The sequence below is a fragment of the Octopus bimaculoides genome, chromosome 1, assembly GCF_046866305.1.
Source record: "Octopus bimaculoides isolate indiv1 chromosome 1, ASM4686630v1, whole genome shotgun sequence".
Lineage (NCBI taxonomy): Eukaryota > Metazoa > Mollusca > Cephalopoda > Octopoda > Octopodidae > Octopus > Octopus bimaculoides.
The window spans coordinates 41,385,012-41,406,042 of record NC_142928.1 but is presented as its reverse complement, the minus strand read 5'-3'; the positions used below and the strand labels follow the sequence as shown (position 1 = coordinate 41,406,042).

The window sequence follows — 21,031 nt, the reverse complement described above, 5'->3', positions numbered from 1 at the left end:
GGTTTTTATGGCTGGATGCCCTTCCTAACACCAATCACCCTGCAGAGTAGACTGAGTGCTTTTTACATGGCACAAGCACAGGTGAGGTCAGTTTTGGCATGGTTTTTACACTTGGATGTCCTTCCAAATGCCAACCATTTCACAATGTGGATTGGATGCTTTTTACATGGCATCAGCACTGGCAGGGTCACCAAGTAACTTGTAAGACAAAGATGCTTTGAGAAGGGAGGAGGGATTGGAGGAGATTATCTTGTGTCAGATGATGAAAGGTTATAGAAATAAAAACAGAATGAACCAAAACGCACTATTTAAAGGGTGTGCAAGTGTGTGCAATTAAAAAAGGCATTTTTATGTGTGTAAACACTAGCAGAATATCAGGTACAGCACTTATAGAGGAAAAGTTAAATCAAAAGGTACGAAATCCAAATACATGTGTGTGTAGACTGTAAAAAATGGGACAAAGAAAATAAGGGCTACATGGGTGGGCTGAAAAGTTCATAGACCATACTATGAAGGAGTGATACTAGAGCTGTGAAATCTGCATGCATAATTTCAACTTTTCTTATTAATAATTGCATTGTTCCTTGCCAGGTAAACTGACATCTCATTGTTCAAAGAAGACTTCAAAAATAACTAGAAGCAACTTCTCTTAAAAATGGACAAAATCTGGCATCATGCTGTTATTAAGTACCCACAGAAAACCGTTTCAGCCCCCAAGGACATTCATATTGACATGGATGCTACATTATAGGATGATGCTTTAACTTTATCAACAGTGCAAAAGTGGGCAGCTACATTTAGTAAAGAAAGGAGAGTCTTGAAGATAACCCAAGGTCTGGATATCTTGTAGCTGCCTCCACCAAAGAAAACATCAATTGTGTTCACCACAGGCTGATGGATGACAAGTGATCGACTATAAATCAAATAGCTGATACTGTTAGCGAGTTGAGAATATTTTGCACATGACATATTTTGGCATGACAAAGGTTTCTGCTCAGTGGGTGCCATGACTTGACACTTGATCACATCACAAGAAAATCTGACATTGTTTGAAGCAGATCCAGCTGGTTTCCTTGAACGTTTCCTAACCCAGGATGAGTGTTGGCTTCATCATTTTGACGCAAAGACAAAGAGATAATCCATGCAGTAGAAACACTTCTCCTCATGTCATCCAAAGGCAGCCGAGGTCATTTCATCTGTAGGGGAGGTCATGGCCTAAGTTTTTTGGAAAGCGATAATCATTGTGTTTATTGACTATCTTCAAAAGGGCCACACCATCGATGGAGAGTACCATACCAACTTGCTGAGGAAGTTATGATATGCTTTCAAGACCAAATGCCCAGGAAAACTGACAAAAGGTGTCTTGTTTCATCAGGACAATGTTCCATCACAGAAGTCCTTGTTTTCAATAGCTGTTGTACATGACTATGGCTTTGAACTGTTGATCACCCTCCCTATTCTCCTGATTTGGCCCCATCTGACTATCATCTATTCCCCAACATGAAAAACACTTAGCTGGTAACCCATATCATGGTGATGACAACATCATATCTGCTATTGATAACTTTTTTGACCAACAGGATGAAAGCTTCTTCACCAATGGGATCCAAGCACTGTAACACCAATGGAAGAAGTGTGTGGATCACAAAGAGGACTATTTTCAAAAATAAACTTCATTTGGTCACATTCCATGAGAGCATCTTGGTCAGCCTATGAACTTTTCAGCCAACCCTTGTAAACTGAAGTGTTTTTGTTAAAGCGAAGAGAGATGAGTCACAGGCAGCCTAAGAAGTAAGGTGTGAATGTGTGTATGCATGGATACAGGTCAAACAACAGAGAAGAAAGAAGTAAAAAGCAATATGTATGCTTTCTAGAGTAGACATTATGAAGGTAGATGTAGGTTGTGTGTGAGTTTTGTGAAGAATGTGAGAGTAAATATATATCAGGGATGTGGTGCAGGTGCAGGAAGATAGAAAAGTGTGTTATATAAATTGTATTTCTAGAGTATGTGTATATATCAAAGGATAGAAACTGACAAAGTGAAGCAACACACCATTGTGGGCATCATTTGAACATTGTAGAATGCTAATAACTGTAGGGAGGAGCTAAAATATATTCATGTCCCAAAGAGAAAAAGCAGTCTCAAGGAAATTGTCCTAATAATGCCAGGGATATGCTTTTGCCAGCAAAGATCCACAGTAATAGCAAGGTTTAACATTTGGAGTGACCATGAGAGCATTTATTGAGTTTATTCATGCTTAGACAATGGGTTGCAATAGCGTTTTCCTAATATGAATAGTGCTCGAGTTTAACTGTGTGGGTGCATATGTGCTAAATATGTATTGTACACGAAGGAGTCATACCCAATGACTAGTGTAGCAGCACCATAGTCAACTGCTACAAAGGTAAAGGTGACGCTTTAGATACAAATAATTACAGAGGTATCAAGTTATTGGATCAGGTAATGAATGTCAAGGAGAGGGTCATAGCCCAAGTAATTAGGGAGAGTCAGTTTATATGAGATGCAGTTTGGGCTTGTGCCAGGGAAAAGCACCACCGATGCTATATTTCTGGTAAGAGTGGAGCACTAAGAGCACCATCCAAGCGTGATCATTGCCAGAGCAATTGTCTGGCTTCCGTGCCAGTGGCATGTAAATAGCACCATCTGAGTGTGATCGTTACCAGTGTCGCCTTACTGGCACCTGTGCCGGTAGCATGCGAAAAAGAAACATTCGAGCGAGGTCGTTGCCAGTGCCGCTGGACTGGCTTCTGTGCAGGTGGTACATAAAAAACACCATTTTGAGCATGGCCGTTGCCAGTACTGCCTGACTGGCCCTCGTGCCGGTGGCACGTAAAAGCACTCACTCTCAGAGTGGTTGGCGTTAGGAAGGGCATCCATCTGTAGAAATGCTACATGGCAGTGAAACATGGGTCGTGACTGCTGAGGACATGCGTAAGCTCACAAGAAACGAAGCCAGTATGCTCCGATGGATGTGTAATGTCAGTGTGCATATTCAACAGAGTGCAAGTACCTTGAGAGAAAAGTTGGACCTAAGAAGCATCAGTTGTAGTGTGCAAGAGAGACGATTGCGCTGGTATGGTCATGTGGTGAGAATGGATGAGGATAGCTGTGTGAAAAAGTGCCACACCCTAGAGGTTGAGGGAACCTATGGAAGAGGTAGACTCAGGAAGACCTGAGATGAGGTGGTGAAGCACGACCTTCAAACATTAGGCCTCACCGAGGCAATGACTTGTGACTGAGACTTTGGAAATATGCAGTGCGTGAGAAGACCCGGCAAGCCAAGTGAGACCTTAATCCAAGGCCTCTGCCAGGGGTGTAGCCAGCCCACTTATGCGTACCTTTCCTTCACTGGACACTAAACTCTGTTTGTGAAAACCTGTTGAGGCAAGGGAAATCGATCCAAATTCGACGACTGGCACCGATGCCAACCTCTCCTTCATTGAACACTAAACTCGGCTTGTGAAGACCTGTTAGGGCAAGTGAAATCGAAATCATGATTGAACTAAATTTGATGACTGGCACCTGTGCCAGTGGAGCGCTAAGAGCATCGTTCGAGCGTGATCATTGCCAGATCAGCTGTCTGGCTTCCGTGCCAGTGGCACGTAAATAGCACCATTTAAGCATGGTCGTTACCAGCACTTGTGCCGGTGGCACATGAAAAAACATACGAGCGAAGTCGTTGCCAGTACTGCCTGACTGGCCCTCATGCTGGTGGCACATAAAAGTACCCACTACACTCTCGGAGTGGTTGGCGTTAGGAAGGGCATCCAGCTGTAGAAACTCTGCCAGATCAGATTGGTGCCTGGTGCAGTCTTCTGGTTCGCCAGTCCTCAGTCAAATTGTCCAACCCATGCTAGCATGGAAGGCGGATGTTAAACAATGATGATGATGATTTCATGTTCAAGCTAGTTAGCTGGTAGGATCATCAGTGCTCTGGAAAAAATGCATGGTGGCATTTCTTCTGACTTAATGTTCTAGCTCAAATGCCACCAAAATCAACTTTGCTTTTCATCCTTTAAAGGTCGATAAAATAAGTACCAGTTGAGCACTGTGGTCAATGCAATTGACTAACCCCTTCCCCCGAAATTGCTGGCCTTGTGCCAAAATTTGAAACCAATATTTCTACATGTTAAAGTGTGGTGGGCTGAGCTTTTGTATTTTTCAGTAACAATCATTGGAATGAAAAGGGAGATGTTATGATATTAAGTCATGAAGGTGCATGGCTCAGTGGTTAGAGCATTGAGCTTGCAATCATTAGGTAGTGAGTTCAATTCCTGGAGCAGGCTGTGTACTGTGTTATTGAGCAAGACACTTTATTTTATGTTGCTCCAGTCCACTCAGCTGTAGAAATGAGTTGTGATGTCACTGGTTCTAAACTGTATCAGCCTTTGCCTTTCCCTTGGATAATGTCAGTGGCAAAGAGAGGGGAGGCTGGTATGCATGGGTGACTGCTGATCTTCCATAAACAACCTTGCCCAGAGTTGTGCCTTGGATGGGAACTTTCTAGGTGCAATTCCATTGACATTTTTTATGATATTAGTTATGAGTGAATGAACAAGAAAGAATATGGTTATACATGCAGAGATTGTCTTCTGTTACAACTGGAAATTTGTTTGCTGGATAATTTGATAAGTAAGCGTTTGGTGAGGATTTATATTCTCTGTGTAAATGCATAACACATATTAAGAAGCTTGCAATTCTTATGTAGGCATTTGAACAAATATATAAATTTAATATATACATACATCATCTTCTTCTTCAAGTTGAACTCGACCACATTTTAATTTATCGATATCTCGCTGGCAGTTGTCAACAAAATTAGAAACTAAACGATAATCACTAAAAATTATGCTTCCCATTTTCAGCAGAAATTGTTTACAACTGCTATCTGTGATGTTATCAATATGTTCGAGTAAGCAGGGAATCAAGTGACCTGAGCCACGACGGAAATTTTGACAATCTGCCGCCTGAAAATAAAACACAAAGGGTGTAAGCAAAAATATATGATGAGGTATCATACATGTTAACATGTTCACAATGATGGAAAGATGACAAAATTGGGTAAAATAAAATTAATATCAACCAGAGTACTTGCAGCTCTATCACATATTACCTAAACTGCTCTTGTGAACCAATTTCATCCTTAATTTATTTTGAATTCCCCAGACTAGGCTGTACACCCTACTCAGTCTTTAGGTCCACTTTTTACAAATCAACAACCATAAAGGATTTATCTTGATTCAATTACTGAAGTCAGTTCTCTTTAACCAACATGTACTGATTCTAATTTTAAAACATCATTAATGTGCTTCCTATGAATTTAGAAGACTTCATGATATTCCACGAATGTAACAACTTTCATTACAGTACACATCCAACCACCCTGCCATTGTTGTCACTAGGCAACCTGGTCCGTTTTCATAATCTTTGTGTGAGAAACTGACACTTGATCTGACTGCTTGCCTTCTTTCTCCCTGTCCATTCATCAAGAAGACAAAAATGTTTTCTTCAGTAGTAGTGATAGCCTTGCAACTAGGAAGTTGGACATTTTGAAGAAATGCTGTAAAATGAAATTTTTATCCTATTAAATATGACAGCAGTGGAACCATAAGCTATAGTGAAGATAACCTATCCAGCTCAACTCTTCTAGTGTCAAAAGCATAAGTACATCCAATCAACTGTGCTAGTGGTTGAAAATAAAAGTGGATGCAAAATTACAGTTAATTAATTAAGAAGAACAGGACATTGAATAAATAACAGCAACTCTGTTAACAGTAACTGAGACTTAGATGTGTATATAGTAGGGAGTGTAGTCAAGCGTATGCACCCATTGATTTTCAATAAGAAATTTCACCACCAACAGAGACAACTTTCTTCTTTACAGATACTTAATTTTAGGCTCACTACTATGAATGTCAATATGATAAAGTATTTAAGATGTTAGAACAGAGATGAATAGAGGTATGTTGTATGCAAGAAAAAAAAAACAAGGTGATTTAGCTATATTCTTCACTAGTAAGAACAATCCCTGAGATGTGTAATGCTAACCTATGTGAGAGCATCAGCCAGTGTCTCCATTATGACAGAAGCCCAACATTTTAATGGATCATATTTTTACATGTGAGGAATCTAACTGAAGCACATCTTCAGATTTCTTCTTGCATATAATCTACCTTAGCTCATCTCTGCATGAAGAGAGATGTAGAAAAAGAAGAATGAGTAAGATTGGAAAGAAGTGGTGAAATTAGATCTAAGAATATTCTGACAAAAGAGAGAATGAAATAAACCCGTTAAAATCAAGCCAGCATAGGAAAGTTGATAATTAAGACTAGAAACAAATGTATGAATAAGTTAGTTTCTTAAATGGGCCAAAAAAAAAATTATTAACTGAAATTACAATACAACCATTTCAAAGTAATGTATAGAAGTTATATGAAATTAAGAGTTTAAGTCTTTAGTGCTGTACTATGTAAAGTTACTAGAAAATGTAAAATATAATTTTCGTTCAATATACACTGAAAGTTATTAATTATAAATTTAAAAAATTATTGATAAACAATTAAAAATACAAACAGTGCATACACATATTCTATAAATACACACAATGATGCAAACGGTACTCACCATTTCCAATTCCTTACGGCATACTTCTTTGCCAGCAGATTCAAACCTATCATCTTTGGTTAAATTTCTTTTGTAGGTCCATAGAAGCTAAAAATAAAAGTGTACAATGATTATGATAAGGAACCCAAAAGCATGTTTTAATCCTTTAGCATTCACATTATTCAATTGAAAGTATTGCTTATTTATTCATACTGTTTTAAATTAATCATGTACTGTTTTGTAGCGATGAGAATTTGATGAGGTAACTTAATTTTTTCAGAATGATATTGTAGGCTTGGTGTGAGAAACCAGATCTGGGCCAGATTGAACATAAAACAGGTACAATATTTCAGCTGGATATGGCTGGTTTAAATACTAAAGGATTAAGTCTTCACTTATTTTTCTTTTCAGATACCATCAATATCATCGTCATCAGTGTTTTAATGTCCACTTTTCTCAGTCCATACAGGTTGAATGAAATTTTTTCCTCCCTGACCAGGCATATCTCAGAAGATTGGAAATGAAGGACACTGATTGCAAGACAGTGACACTGGCTTACAACTATCACATGATGTCATGGCAAGGAGACAATAAAATGCATGCACACTCACAATGACCTTTCAGTTTCTGTCTACAAAATCCACTTATAAGGCTTTGGTTGGCCCTGGGCTATAGTAAATGACTCTTGCCCAAGATGCCACACAGAGAGACTGAACTTGAAACCTCAGTCAAATACAGTACATTAACAGCAAATTTTACTGATCCTAGAGAGATAGAAGTCAACCACAGCAGGATATGAAATTAGAACTTAAAGAGACAAAACTGAATATCATAGTGTATATGGTTTGGTGTGAAAAACCTGAATCAACTTATGATATAATAGACACCAATGTTGCTGGAGGGACACTCAATTCCAGTAATTTTCTGGTACTTATTTCATTAACCCTAAATAATAAAGCAAAGTTAAACCTAGAGGGATTTCAAGTCAGAATATAAAGGGATATAATACTAAAGGCATTTTGTGCAGCACTCCACTCATAGTACTATCAACCACTATTATTACTCTCAGATAGTAAAAAAACATGAAATATGAAGGTGGGCTTAAAGTTCATAAGCTGACTATGAAGAAGTGATGCTAGAGCTGTGAAATCTTGCATGCATTAATTTCAACTTTTCTTATTGATAACTTCATTGTTTCTTTCCAGGTAAACTCACATTTCACTTTCAAAGAAGACTTCAAAAGTAATTAGTAGCAACTTCTCTTAAAAATGGACAAAATTTGGTATCATGCCGTTATCAAGTACCTTCAGAGAAATACTTCAGCTCCCAAGGATATTCATGCTGACATGGTTGTTACATTAAGGGATGATGCTCCAACTTTATAAACAGTGCAAAAGTGGGCAGCTGAATTTAGGAGGGGAAGGGAGAGTCCAGAACATGACCTATAGTCTGAACATCCTGCAGCTGTCACCACCAAGAAAAACATTGATAATATTCACCACATGCTGATGGATGACAGGCGACTGGCAATAAATCAAATAGCCAATGTTATTAGCATGATGAAGGTTTCTGCTCAGTGGGTGCCACAACTTCTGACACATGATTAAAAGCACACCAGGCTGATCACATCACGAAAAAATCTGACACTGTCTGAGACGGATCCAGCTGGTTTCCTTGGATCTGCCTCTGGATAAGTGTTGGCTTCATCACTCTGAGCCAAAGACAAAGAGACAATCCATGCAATGGGAACACCCTTCCTCACCTACTCCAAAGAAGGCCAAGATCATTTCATCTGCAGGGAAGGTGATGACCTTAGTTTTTATGAATGCAAAAAGCATTGTTTATTGACTATCTTCAAAAGGGACACTCAATGGAGTACTATGCCAACTTGCTGAAGAAATTATGATAGGCTATCAAGACCAAATACCTAGGGAAACTGATGAAAGGGGGTCATGCTTCATCAGGGCTTCCATCCATCACACAAGTCCTTGCTTTCAATGGCTGTTGTGCATAACTGATTTTGAACTGGTTGACCCCTATTCTCCTGATTAGGCCCTATCTAACAATCATCTGTTCCTCAACATGAAAAAGCACTTGGCTAGGAATCAGTATTGCAGTGATGATGACGTCTATTGTTGATGACTTTTTTAATCAACAGGGTGAAAGCTTCACCAATGGGATCCAAGCACTGCAACACCAATGAAAGATGTGTGTGGACTGCAAGGGGGACTATGTTGAAAAATAAACTTTATTTGGTCACATTCCATGAGAGTATCTTGGTCAGTTTATGAACTTTACATCTGACCATCATAACTTTAGCACTGAAAATACAATGACTAATGAAAAAGACTAGATAAAATACTAAATTGTTTCAAAAATGAAACAGGAACCAGCATGTCTAAATTGGAATTCATAACATGAATTACTCTTGCTCAAAAGCAAGAACAATTTAATCAGAATTTTTGATGAATTAACAAAGTTAATCGTAGAATTAACAAAGTTAATCGTAGAATTAACTTGTAGACTATTTTTCTCAAGTTTTTAATTTGAACATGTTTTATCATTAATCATTGGACCATTACAATATATGCCTATTATTCAGCTATTTATTTATTTTTCATTTCACACACTAGTGTTTGGATGAATCTTAGCTATTGCTTACATTGTAATATTTTGATTCTAGGAAAATTGGGATAACATTGGTGATTCTGTATACAAAAAATTCATAACAAATGCTTCTGTTATGGAAAGAATGCGAAGGTTAATCATTATTTAAAAATATAAAAAGCTATAATAAACTCACACATTTTCAGAAATTTTTTATCATCATCATCCTTTAATGGACGTTAAAGGATGATGATGTCAAAAATTCTTGAAAAATCTATGAGTTTATAAATATTACAATGCATCACCATAGACCAACAATACTTTTCAGTTTATCAAATACACTTTGGAGAAATCAAATACTGGAGAGAGTATAATTATTGATGAACAATTTAGTAACTTTTAGAGATTACTTCTCGTTCAGATTGCTTGTCCCATCAAACTAGATTAATACGGAATTCAAGTATGAGCAACATATGATTCAATAAACTCATATGCCACCATTATTTTAACATACACCTTCCTGTGCATGCATGGGTCAAACAGAATTCATTAAGGAAGCTTTTTCATGGTTGGATACTCTTCCTGTTGCTAATCCTTCACCTGTTTCCAAGCAAAGTAACACTTCCCGATAACCAGATAAGGCAATACAAATACACATACACACACAAAATGGGCTTTTTTTCAGTTTCTCTCTACCAAATTCAATCACAATGCTTTGGTCAACCCAGGGCAATAGTAGAAGACACTTGCTCAAGGTGCCACATAATGAGACCGAACCAAAAACTATGTGGTTGGAAAGCAAACTTATTAACCACAGAGCTATGCCTCCACCTGTGTATAGGTAAGTAGGAAATAAAAGGTTTACACAGGTGAACACAATGAGAAATCTATCAAGGAAATAGAACAGTAACTAATCTAGCCACAGAAATTGAAAAACTTTATCATAATCTGTAAAAAGTGAATGTAGAACACAAAAAATTGGTAATAGTTGAGACAATAATGTTTAAACAAATCTGTATTTCCAACTTACTAAGTCCACCCCACCAAAAAGAAAAAAGAACAAAATGTAGCATACTTCATTTTAAATATATTGCAATGATTATTTCTTACTGTTCAAAAAGGAACCAGTCTTGTAAATTTTTACATGATTCATTCAAAGCCTGACATATTGACCTAAGGCCACTCTACAATAACACAGATGCTGTCAACACTAACGATCAGTAATTACAGCTATAAAATACTGATGGAATGTGGACCACTGGTGGTGTTAGAAGTGTAAAATTTTTAATTATATGGAGAAAAATCAACAAAGATGACACTAACAATGCACATAAATAAAATAACTAATGCATTTGATACAACGAAAGAAGCTATCAAACGCCAATAATGATGTATTTATGACCCTTGATTCAAAGCCTCAACTTTACATACACACATGTATGTATTTAATCTAAGTTTACCGAAAGTGATAACAAAAGTAAATGTTATTAAATATAATTTATAAGTCCCAATCAGAGACAGTATTATCACTTGTCAAGCAACTGAGTTACTGTTTATACTACAGAGTGCCTACTATTCCCTTTGTTCCTTCAAATTAGATAATTTAAATTGTTTTTGCACTAATTCTTTATTCGTGTGATAATTTAATGGTTCCGTAATGCTAGCATTAAGGCACCATTAATAGAATAACCTATCATGCTAGCACTAAGTGACTGACAAATTATCACACGAATAAAGAATTAGTGCAAAAACAATTTAAATTATCTAATTTGAAGGAAAAAAGGGAATAGTAGGCACTCTGTAGTATAAACAGTAACTCAGTTGCTTGACAAGTGATAATACTATCTCTGATTGGGACTTATAAATAATATCTAATAACATTTACTTTTGTTATCACTTTCAGTAAACTTAGACTATATACATACAGGGTTAAACTACAGCAGGAACAGATAATATATAGCACCTAATTTGGAAAGATGGAATGACAGGCAATCTGTAGTATCATTGGTAAAACAGCTGCCAGGGTAGAAACAGGGATGTGGTTCATGTTCCATCATTGGCTCTTTTCTGTCCCAAACTGGTACCCATAAAGTCAAATATAATTTTGATTAAAAATCTTGAAAGAATGTATTAACAGTGTATCCATGGTTAGAATCCAAATAAGCAAAAAAAAAAAAAGCAATATAAAAAGTAAAGCTCTTAAGTTTTATGGTATAACTAGTAGTGTAATTTCATCCTTTCAGACTTAAAAGTCTGTGTATTAGGAAAAATACTAAAAGTGCAGCTTAGTTTGTTCATCCATTCTTATTCCTACTTTTCCATGCTTGTATGGGTTACGTAATGTAATACAGTTTGAAACTATTTCAAAATTGAAGAACTGTTCCACTTCTTTATATGTAGTTACTCTAATTTAGAAGTGCATTGGTTTCACTGAAACAGAGTTGTCAGCAGAATCACTGAACTTACAAATTAAATTCAATTCCCCATTATCTTCTACATTACAGTTCTTTCTTTATAACATTGTAGCCTCAACAATTTCCATTTTGTCTTTTTCTTCCTTTCCAATCCTAAAACTATACTGATCTTTCCCAAGCCCCTTTCCTCCAGAAGAGAAAAGAACACAAAATCACAAGACATTTTAGTCAAGAAGTCCAACATAGCACAGCTTGGAGGCTTCAAATGCTCTCAACCCAGATGTGCTACCTGTCCACTTATCCCTCATGGATGGCACTGTCACAACTGGTACCAAATCCTAGCTTCATATCTGATAAATTTAAATGAGTCTCCACATCCTTGTTTACTACACTTGTGAACTCTGTAATGTTTCGTATACAGATAAAAACTATTTAGAAGACTAATGTTCTGTATATAAGTAAAAAGCATTAGATGACTGCATCTGGGAACATCTACTTGATGTTCATAACACCACTGAGGCATCTCCAAACCTGAAAATCATCTCCAGCTGGACACCTTAGTTCATCAGTTCATATCTACAAGGACATAAAACTGCCAAGTTCACAAACAGTTATCTTCTTTGATACAAATCAACTATTCCAGATTAGAAGTAAAGCTTAAAACAGAGATGTAGTTTTTTCCTAAACGAGATATTCAGATAAAAACTTATAAATCCAATATATTTGAATAACAATATTCTGTTGTGTCTGGGGAGAGTCATTCTCTTTTAGTGCCTTATAATTTAACACATTCACACATGTATGTAGGCAAATGGATATGAAAGTAAACAGACATACTAATGAATAAGTATATAGATAATATGAACAGACAAGCATACACATATGCAAATGAAGACTGAAACACATGACCATATACACACATACTTCACACAAGGACACATATGGAGACACGTCCACGCATATGAAGATACACATTCATACATAGACACAGTACATAGTCACAAAAACCCATACACACACACACACTCCGACATGTACACGCAAGGAGACCAAGGTACATACACAGACATACATAAAAACACACAAACACATGAATATGCAGAATACATACAAACGTACACACACACATACAAACATATGCACACACACACATACATGCATACATACATACATGTGTATGCATGCACACAAACAAAAAAAATATGCAGCTTAAATAAGAGACAGAGTCAACAACTATTGACAAGGTTGCAAGATGCAACAAAAATTTTAGAAAAATAAGTAAATGAGTGGAAATTTTACCAGTGAGTGTGTTAAATTATAAGGCACTAAAAGAGAATGACTCTCCCCAGACACAACAGAATATGCTTCAACACACAAACTCACATAAAGAATCTTGCAAACCAAATCCAAAAACAAAATGAATAAGAATAGTTTATTTTATTCATTAACATCATTATATCCACTTAAAACATTTATTAGAAATATGAGTATTATTAGGAGGCGCAATGGCCCAGTGGTTAGGGTAGCGGACTTGTGTTCAGAGGATCGCGGTTTCAATTCCCGGACCGGGCGTTGTGAGTGTTTATTGAGCAAAAACACCTAAGCTCCACGAGGCTCCAGCAGGGGGTGGTGGCAACCCCTGTTGTACTCTTTTGCCCCAACTTTCTCTCACTCTTTCTTCCTGTTTCTTGAGTAATGCTGCGATGGACTGGTGTCCCATCCAGCTGGGGGGAACACATACGCCATAGAAACCGGGTCCATGAGCCTGGCTAGGCTTTGAAAGGGCGACGTTTATTGTTATGAGTATTATTAACTGAGCTGTTCTATTTTCTCTACATCCTCCAACATTAATTACAAAAAATATTTTTACTTCTTATGTGGGAAATATACAGGAGTAGTTAGTAGTGAAAGCATCCATGAATTAAATGCATTCAAATGCTTGCAGACCCCAGTTCTAAAAGTTGATTTTTTTTTTTTGTTATCAAGGAGTCCTAATTAACAGTGGAGAAGGGTGTTCTGAAAGCACAATGCAGAGTGAATGGAATGGAAAAAGATTCTTGGAGCAACTATCTCTGCTAGAAACAAAAGGAGATTGTATGATGCTTGTGTAAGAAGGGCAATAAAGAGCCTGTGAAAGAGGAAGACCAAGGAAATCATCAAAAGTTGTAAAAGCTAATCAGAAGAGGTTAAACATCTTGAAGGAGATGACATAGGACTGCAAGGTGATGCTGTGCTGAAGACCTATTTAACTCAGACAAGCATGGAAAAATGGATGCAAAATGATACTGATAATGAACTTAGGAGTGGGTACACTAGATTCTTCAATGAACTTGCTACTAATCTTTATTTTGCTTAGAGTGTCCTCATTGAATATTTAAATTCTTAGAAGCCAGTCATCTATCTTTGTCTTTCGAATCATCAGTCACAAAAACATCAAGTCTAAACTAATATATTTGAGGAGAGCATAAAATGTGATCAGAAATAGTTTGGTGAAAGAATGTTGCAGATGTATACAATCTCTTATTATGACACTTGACAGGTAAGAAATATTAAGGTTTCAACATCTATGCTTTTATAAACATATTTCTTACAAAAACATTGCAAGCAAGTAATAAAAAAAAAAAGAAAACAAACTTACATGTTGGCATTCCTTGCTAAGTTCTTCTCCAACCTAAAAAATAATATTTATTTTAGAAATCAAGCAATTATGAAAATTTCATAATAAATTTTAATGAAAACATAACTTTTTAAATACTGACTTCCTGAAAAGGAATAAATCATATGCATAATAACTAAAAATATTGGGAATATCATTTGTTTATAGTGAGAAACAATATAAACAAATGAGATTAGTCATTACAAGCAAAGATTCAAGACAGGTTTTTCTACTAATTGGGTGAAATTAATATCATGGCAATTAACTGAGACATTATAGCAACAATTAATGTTTAAAACACAGTCATATCTTCACAAACTACAGACTGAGCATTTATTATCTCAGTTAAGTATTTTTATAAGTTAAACAAAGCTCCAAAACCTTTTTAATGGCTGTAGCAAATTAACCTTCAAACACATTTTGTCTGTGCACAAGCAATACTGACTAATTTATTTTATTTAAGTATGGACTAGAAACTTTGCAATAACTGAATATCTATGCCTACAATATAAGGTTATTTTTAAAATATTCCAATCAGGTCTTCTTTATCATAGCTTATAGGTAACCGAAATGGGTTTTCCAAATCTATGTCCTTAGTATTTCATTCTGGTTGATTACAGATGAAATTCATTCTTCTGGCATCTACTCCAAGATACTTATGCCAGGTTTCTTTAACCAAAATCTTCCCCAGGTTTTAGAACTCTTATAGTTTACCTTCCTATTTTTGATTAGGTGTGAAGGAGTGTGTAATTAAACAGGATGATTTGCATTTCTATGTGTTCTAACTTTCACATAAGAAACTTGACATGAGAATTAAAAGCATCGTGAGAGCTATATATACACACAATTTTAGAAGTATGCTGGAAGACACCTGTTACAAGATTTGGACTCAGTAAACAGTTCTATGTGTCACTCCTATACTCTACAAGGTTTGACAACAAATATCTTAATACTGGATAGCCTAGTGTGTGGAGTTTGAGTTGCATTATGCATTAACAAAATTACAAAAACATTAAAGTGGTTGTGTGGTTAAGCTTGCTTCCCAACCATGTGGTTTCAGTCCCACTGCATGGCACCATGGGCAAGTGTCTGCTACTATAGCTCTGAGCCAACCAAAGCCTTGTGAGGGAATTTGGTACACTGAAACAAACACCACTTGTATGATGGTGATGCCCGTTTACATCCATCATGTGATGTACATGCACACACACATACACATAATTGTGTCCAGATTGAGAGCAATACCTGATTATCATTTGCTGGAAAATCAGTGGTTTACCTCTCTATATATATAATTTCTAATAAATTGCTAATATACATGTTGGTTAGATGATTTCTTTTACATTGTATAGAGATAAGGGAAGAGATTAAAAGAGTTGTTAAGGTTATCTCTACAGATATTCTATAGAAATTATAGCCAGCACTGATTTTTGTTATGACATCTCAAATACAAAATGTCACAGCAACATTCAGTGTTGGTTATAATTTCTATAGAATATCTATAGAGATAACCTTAACAAGTGATGTAAAGCACACTGCTAACACAGTAGAACATAGCATTGACTTATGAAGACATTTAATATACTTTATCGTATATTATGGTTGTATATCAAAATATCACGTACCTACAAGTCATTAAGAGTAAAAGAAATACAAAGAGAGTTAGCATTAGAGGTGCAGGTTAAGTATCATAACCTTGTGAAAATAGATTTTTTAAGTGAAAATTTTGCAGAGATAGGTTTTTCCATTGAGTAGAGGGTAATTGTGTTGATAAAATGTAGAAGCAACATATTTATTGCAAATATACAAATGAAAAATTTGTTTTATTTAACTTTATTTTAAGGTAATAAATATTTTTTTTTAAATTAGTATTCATTTTATAAATTTGTATAAGAACTAGGAAATTTGACACAAAAAGTTAAATTATAATAGTATATATGCCATATTTCCTGATATTATCCATCATGGAAACTACTTGCTTACGAAATTACCGTTCATATGACAGATAACATTCTAATACATAATACAATTGAAAAGATACACTACAAATCATTTTGTGTACTGAGGATATGCAAAAAAATGAAGCCAGTATGCATCACTGGATGGGTAATATCAGTGAGCATATTTGACAGTGTAAATGATTTGAGAGTTTGCAAAGAAATACACCATTTGTATGACAGTAATGCTTGTTTACAACTAGAGTATAATATCAAGACAAGGAAATGCATACATAAATACGTGTGTGTGTGTGGATAAATAGATATACAGTGGGTTTCTATTTAGGATTCCACTTACCAAATTCATTCACTAAGTTTTCGTCAGCCTCAGACTATAGTAGAAAACTCACCCAAAGTGCAGCATGGTGGGATTGAACCTGAAACTATGTGGTTGTGAAGTGAACTTCTTAACTACACATATTCTTTTACTCTTTTACTTGTTTCAGTCATTTGACTGCGGCCATGCTGGAGCACCGCCTTTAGTCGAACAAATCGACCCCAGGACTTATTCTTTGTAAACCTAGTACTTACTCTATCAGTCTCTTTTGCCGAACCACTAAGTTGCAGGACCTAAACACACCAACATCGGTTGTCAAGCGATGGTAGGGAGGACAAACACAGACACACGGGCTTCTTTCAGTTTCCGTCTACCAAATCCACTCACAAGGCTTTGGTTTGCCTGAGGCTATAGTAGAAGACATTTGCCCAAGGTGCCACAGTGGGACTGAACTTGGAACCATGTGGTTGGGAAGCAAGGTTCTTACCACACAACAACGCCTGTGCAATTTTATATATATATATATATATATATATATATATATATATATATATATATATATATATATATATATATATATATATATATATATACCTCTGAAGATTGCTCCTTGTTGTACTGATGAGAGTCTAGTACTCCTGGTAGGACTACTCATGGTGGCACAACTGAAGAGGAAGCAGACTGATCATGAACAACTTCCATAGAAGACTCCAATACCAGAATAAGTAACTGAAGACAATTACAATGGCTGATTTCAATGTTGTTTCAATTGGCAGAGAAGGGGCAAAACCAAATGGACTGCACAAAAAATGCCACTTAAGATGACAAAGTCAGTGGCATTGAATTATTCCACATGTGTCAGCAGAAGGTTTTGAAAGCATAGTACGTGGGTCATTCCTTGGCAAGTTGAGCTTCACTGTAAACAAATCCATGAGAATTATTGATTCTTGAGATCATCACTTCTTCTCACTTGGAATTTGTATCAATTTCCACCAAGTGATTGGCCTACCTTCTATAGAAGCAGAAATAATTTTAATAAATCAAAAATTTATCTTTTATGTGATTTAATATACCCATATTTGTAAGGCAGCAAGCTGGCAGAATCATTAGCACACTGGGTGAAACGCTTAGCAGCATCTCGTCTCTCTTTATGTACTGAGTTCAAATTCCGCCAAGGTCAACTTTGCCTTCCATCCTTTTGGGGTCAATAAATTAAGTACAAGTTGTATACAGAGATCGATCTAATTGACTGACCCCCTCCCCAAAAATTTCAGGCCTTGTGCCTAGAGTAGAAAAGAATATACCCATATTTGTTTTTGTTTGTTCAAATACATACCACTGGCCACTCCAAGTTATTTCTCTTGGCTCTTGCTTTCTAACCATGTGGTTTTGGAGTCAGTCCCACTACATGGCATCTAAGGCTAGTACCTTATACTATAGCCCCAAGTATAGCAAAGCCTTGTAAGTGAATTTGTTAAATGGAGCTGAAACAAACTCGTGTATATATATACACACATACGTGTGTGTACACTTGTTTTGATATCATGTGAAGGATGGTGACAGAAAGGGCATCAAGGTGTTGAAAACCTACCTCAACAAATTCTCTCTGATCTAGGCAGGCATGAAAAAGTGGATGAAAATGGTGATGTGATATACACAAACACACTATTGTTAATAGTCTTGTTTGGAATAAAAAAGAATCGAAGTACACAATACATTGAGTTGACAAAATATATTTATTAAATTACAGTGACAGGACTAGTCCTGTTTCCTTCATAAAGAAAGAGTTACCCTGAGAGTTCAGAGTTGGTCAGTCGTGTAAAACATGGATTTTTAGTTGTCACTAAATAATGCATTGTAATAAGTATACATAGATGGATTAGTAGTCAGACAGCATAGTAGAAATAGAGTTATTGGGGTGGAAATGGGAGGGAGTAATGGGCAATAGCAGAGGTGGACAAAGCAAGTTGTAATATAGATGGGGTGATCTAAGGTGTATTGATTATAGACAGTTTCAGCAGTGTCTTATAAAGAGGTCTACTAAAGGAGATGAGTAGGAGCAGAAAGCTGAAGACAGTGGTTGAGGGTAGAAATTCTACACTGTGTGCTCAGTATAAACAACGCACACACAAAAGGTGTAGTGGGATGATAATTTATATATATATATATATATATATATATATATATATATATATATATATATATGCAGAAGGTGCATTGGGGCAGTAAGCATCAAGAGTGCTGAGGAAGTAGATTCTCTCAAATGCTTGGACAGTTCCCTAGAAGTAGTAGATATGTTTTGCTGCCAAGGTGACCATGAGAAAAGTAGGGGTACATGCTCTGAAATTGTGGCAGCTTGAATAAGAACAGGATGGAGAAAGTTTGGGAAGCTATTACCTCTGCAGGAAATAAATGTTTATACCTGAATGTCAAGGACAGGTTGAATGATGCTAGTGTGCAAGGTATCAGCAAGACATGGGTCTTAGATGCAAAGGACCTATGAAGACTAGAAATAAATAAGGTGGGCATACTTCACTGGAAGTGTCATGCTAGTGTGCATGAATGATGAAGTAAAAATCCACTGAAAGACAAACTGGGTATAAGGGAAAGTTGATGTAATGTGTAAGAGAGGAGAGTGCAATGGCAAGGGCATGTGATGTGAATGGAAGAAGACAGCTGCACAACTGTCAAGCACTCTAATGGTTCAGTGGAAGGAGACCTAGGAAGACTTGGGATGAGGTAGTGAAAAATCATTTCAAGATATTACAACAGATAACGGAAATAACAGAGGACCTTATTAATAAGGTGGTGCTGCAGAAGACCTAACTTCCAATGCAAACTTGGCAAAAGACTTGTTAAAATAGTGGGCTAGTCCACACACTATACCTTTACCTATTGTTCTGTGCATACAATCCACTGTCCATTGTGCATACTACACACTCATGTTCCTCCACCATCTATCTATTCATCTACTTGCTATACTAATTTTATACCTTCTTGTTTTACCATCTCAACCATAACTAAGTACTTCATTTGTGTATATTGAATATTTCCCTTTCCCTCCACCACCAAATGGTTGATGATTGAATGGAGAGAGGTTGCACTCCAGCAATCATTACCCATTCTCCCTAATTCTTTTGTAACCATACTCTCTTGGACAAGTTACTTTGAGGACAGGCCTTGGTCCCTCATCTCCATCTTACCTCTCCTCCACATGCTGCTCTACTTACCCACATGTGGTAGCACTGCATCTTCTGTGCAACCCTCCCTACCACACTAATCACTCTCTAACCATCTCTCACTAATCCTCTAACACTATTCATTTGCCCTTCTATGATTTCCTTCCCTACCATCCTCTCTCAACAATAAGAACTGTCGTGAACCCAGACAAAACATTTAACTCATACTTGTATAAGTGGACTGATCCACTCCATCATCAAGTCCACCGACTCAACCCACCCTATTACCACTGTCATTTTGTCTTCCCTTTCTCCTTCACACTAATTCCTGATGTCACTCTCCCACTCCCCTGTCCATGGTCTTCATTATTCCCACCTCAACACTATTCCCTCTTTTATTCTCTCCATTACCATCATCTCGCAATAAGTTTGTTCCATCCCATCAAAACAATAAACCCAGTATATTGTGTAAAAGTGGCTGATGTCAAGAAAGTCATCCAACAATAGAAACCATGCCAAAAATAAGATATTAGATCAAGACATGAACCACTGGCTCATTGGATTCTGTTGAACTATCCAACTCATGCTTGCATGTAAAATGAACTTAGAATGATGACAGTGATACACACGTTATCATCATCATCATCATTTAACATCCACTTTTCCAGGTTTGCATGGGTCAGACAGCATTTGTTGAGGTGAATTTTCTATGGCAGGATGCCTTTCCTGTTGCTACACCTTTTTTGTTTTTATGCTAGAGTGGAAATGCATCACTTCCATGACATATTAAGGCTATTCTAGGGGCTAAAGGTGGTTTTAATGAATGGTCTGTTATTTTGATGTCTCTCTAGTAGAACATGGATACAGTTTTTCTTGGAGTTTTTTCTCCTTAATGTTTTTGTTTTGTTTCATTCAGAAATCCTGTCTGTATGTATACACACACATTTTATGGCTATGTCTGAGGAGAAAGCACAATGCTCACGAACTTATTCAGAACCATGATCAGTGGACAGATGTTATATTTAAACCCAGTCCAACTACTTTCAACAGCACGTACTTTGCAACCACATGGTTCTAGGGACTGATGGTATTTGGTCAAGTCCTTTTACGTTCTCAATCGAATCTCATTTCCACATTCGATAACCCATATTTTTTTTTTTTATTATTAAAAAAAAATTAAAAAAATGTGCGGTTAGCAAAATCTGGATCGTTACATTGTCATGGGGAGTTGGCTTGCAACGCCACAATAGAAACGAATCAACGAAGAAGCTTGTAC

General features: G+C 36.6%; 1 protein-coding gene across 1 annotated transcript in view; it reads right to left on the bottom strand.

Annotated features, from left to right (window-relative positions):
- Positions 1-21,031, bottom strand: part of LOC106878935 (Golgi apparatus protein 1) — a 69,263-nt gene that overhangs the window by 45,528 nt on the left and 2,704 nt on the right. Inside the window, exons 2-4 of the mRNA XM_014928303.3 lie at positions 14,285-14,317; positions 6,647-6,733; positions 4,768-4,989 (exon numbers count right to left, since the gene is read on the bottom strand). Of these exons, the coding sequence (XP_014783789.1) occupies positions 4,768-4,989; positions 6,647-6,733; positions 14,285-14,317 (342 nt within the window). The remainder of the gene's footprint in view (positions 1-4,767; positions 4,990-6,646; positions 6,734-14,284; positions 14,318-21,031) is intronic.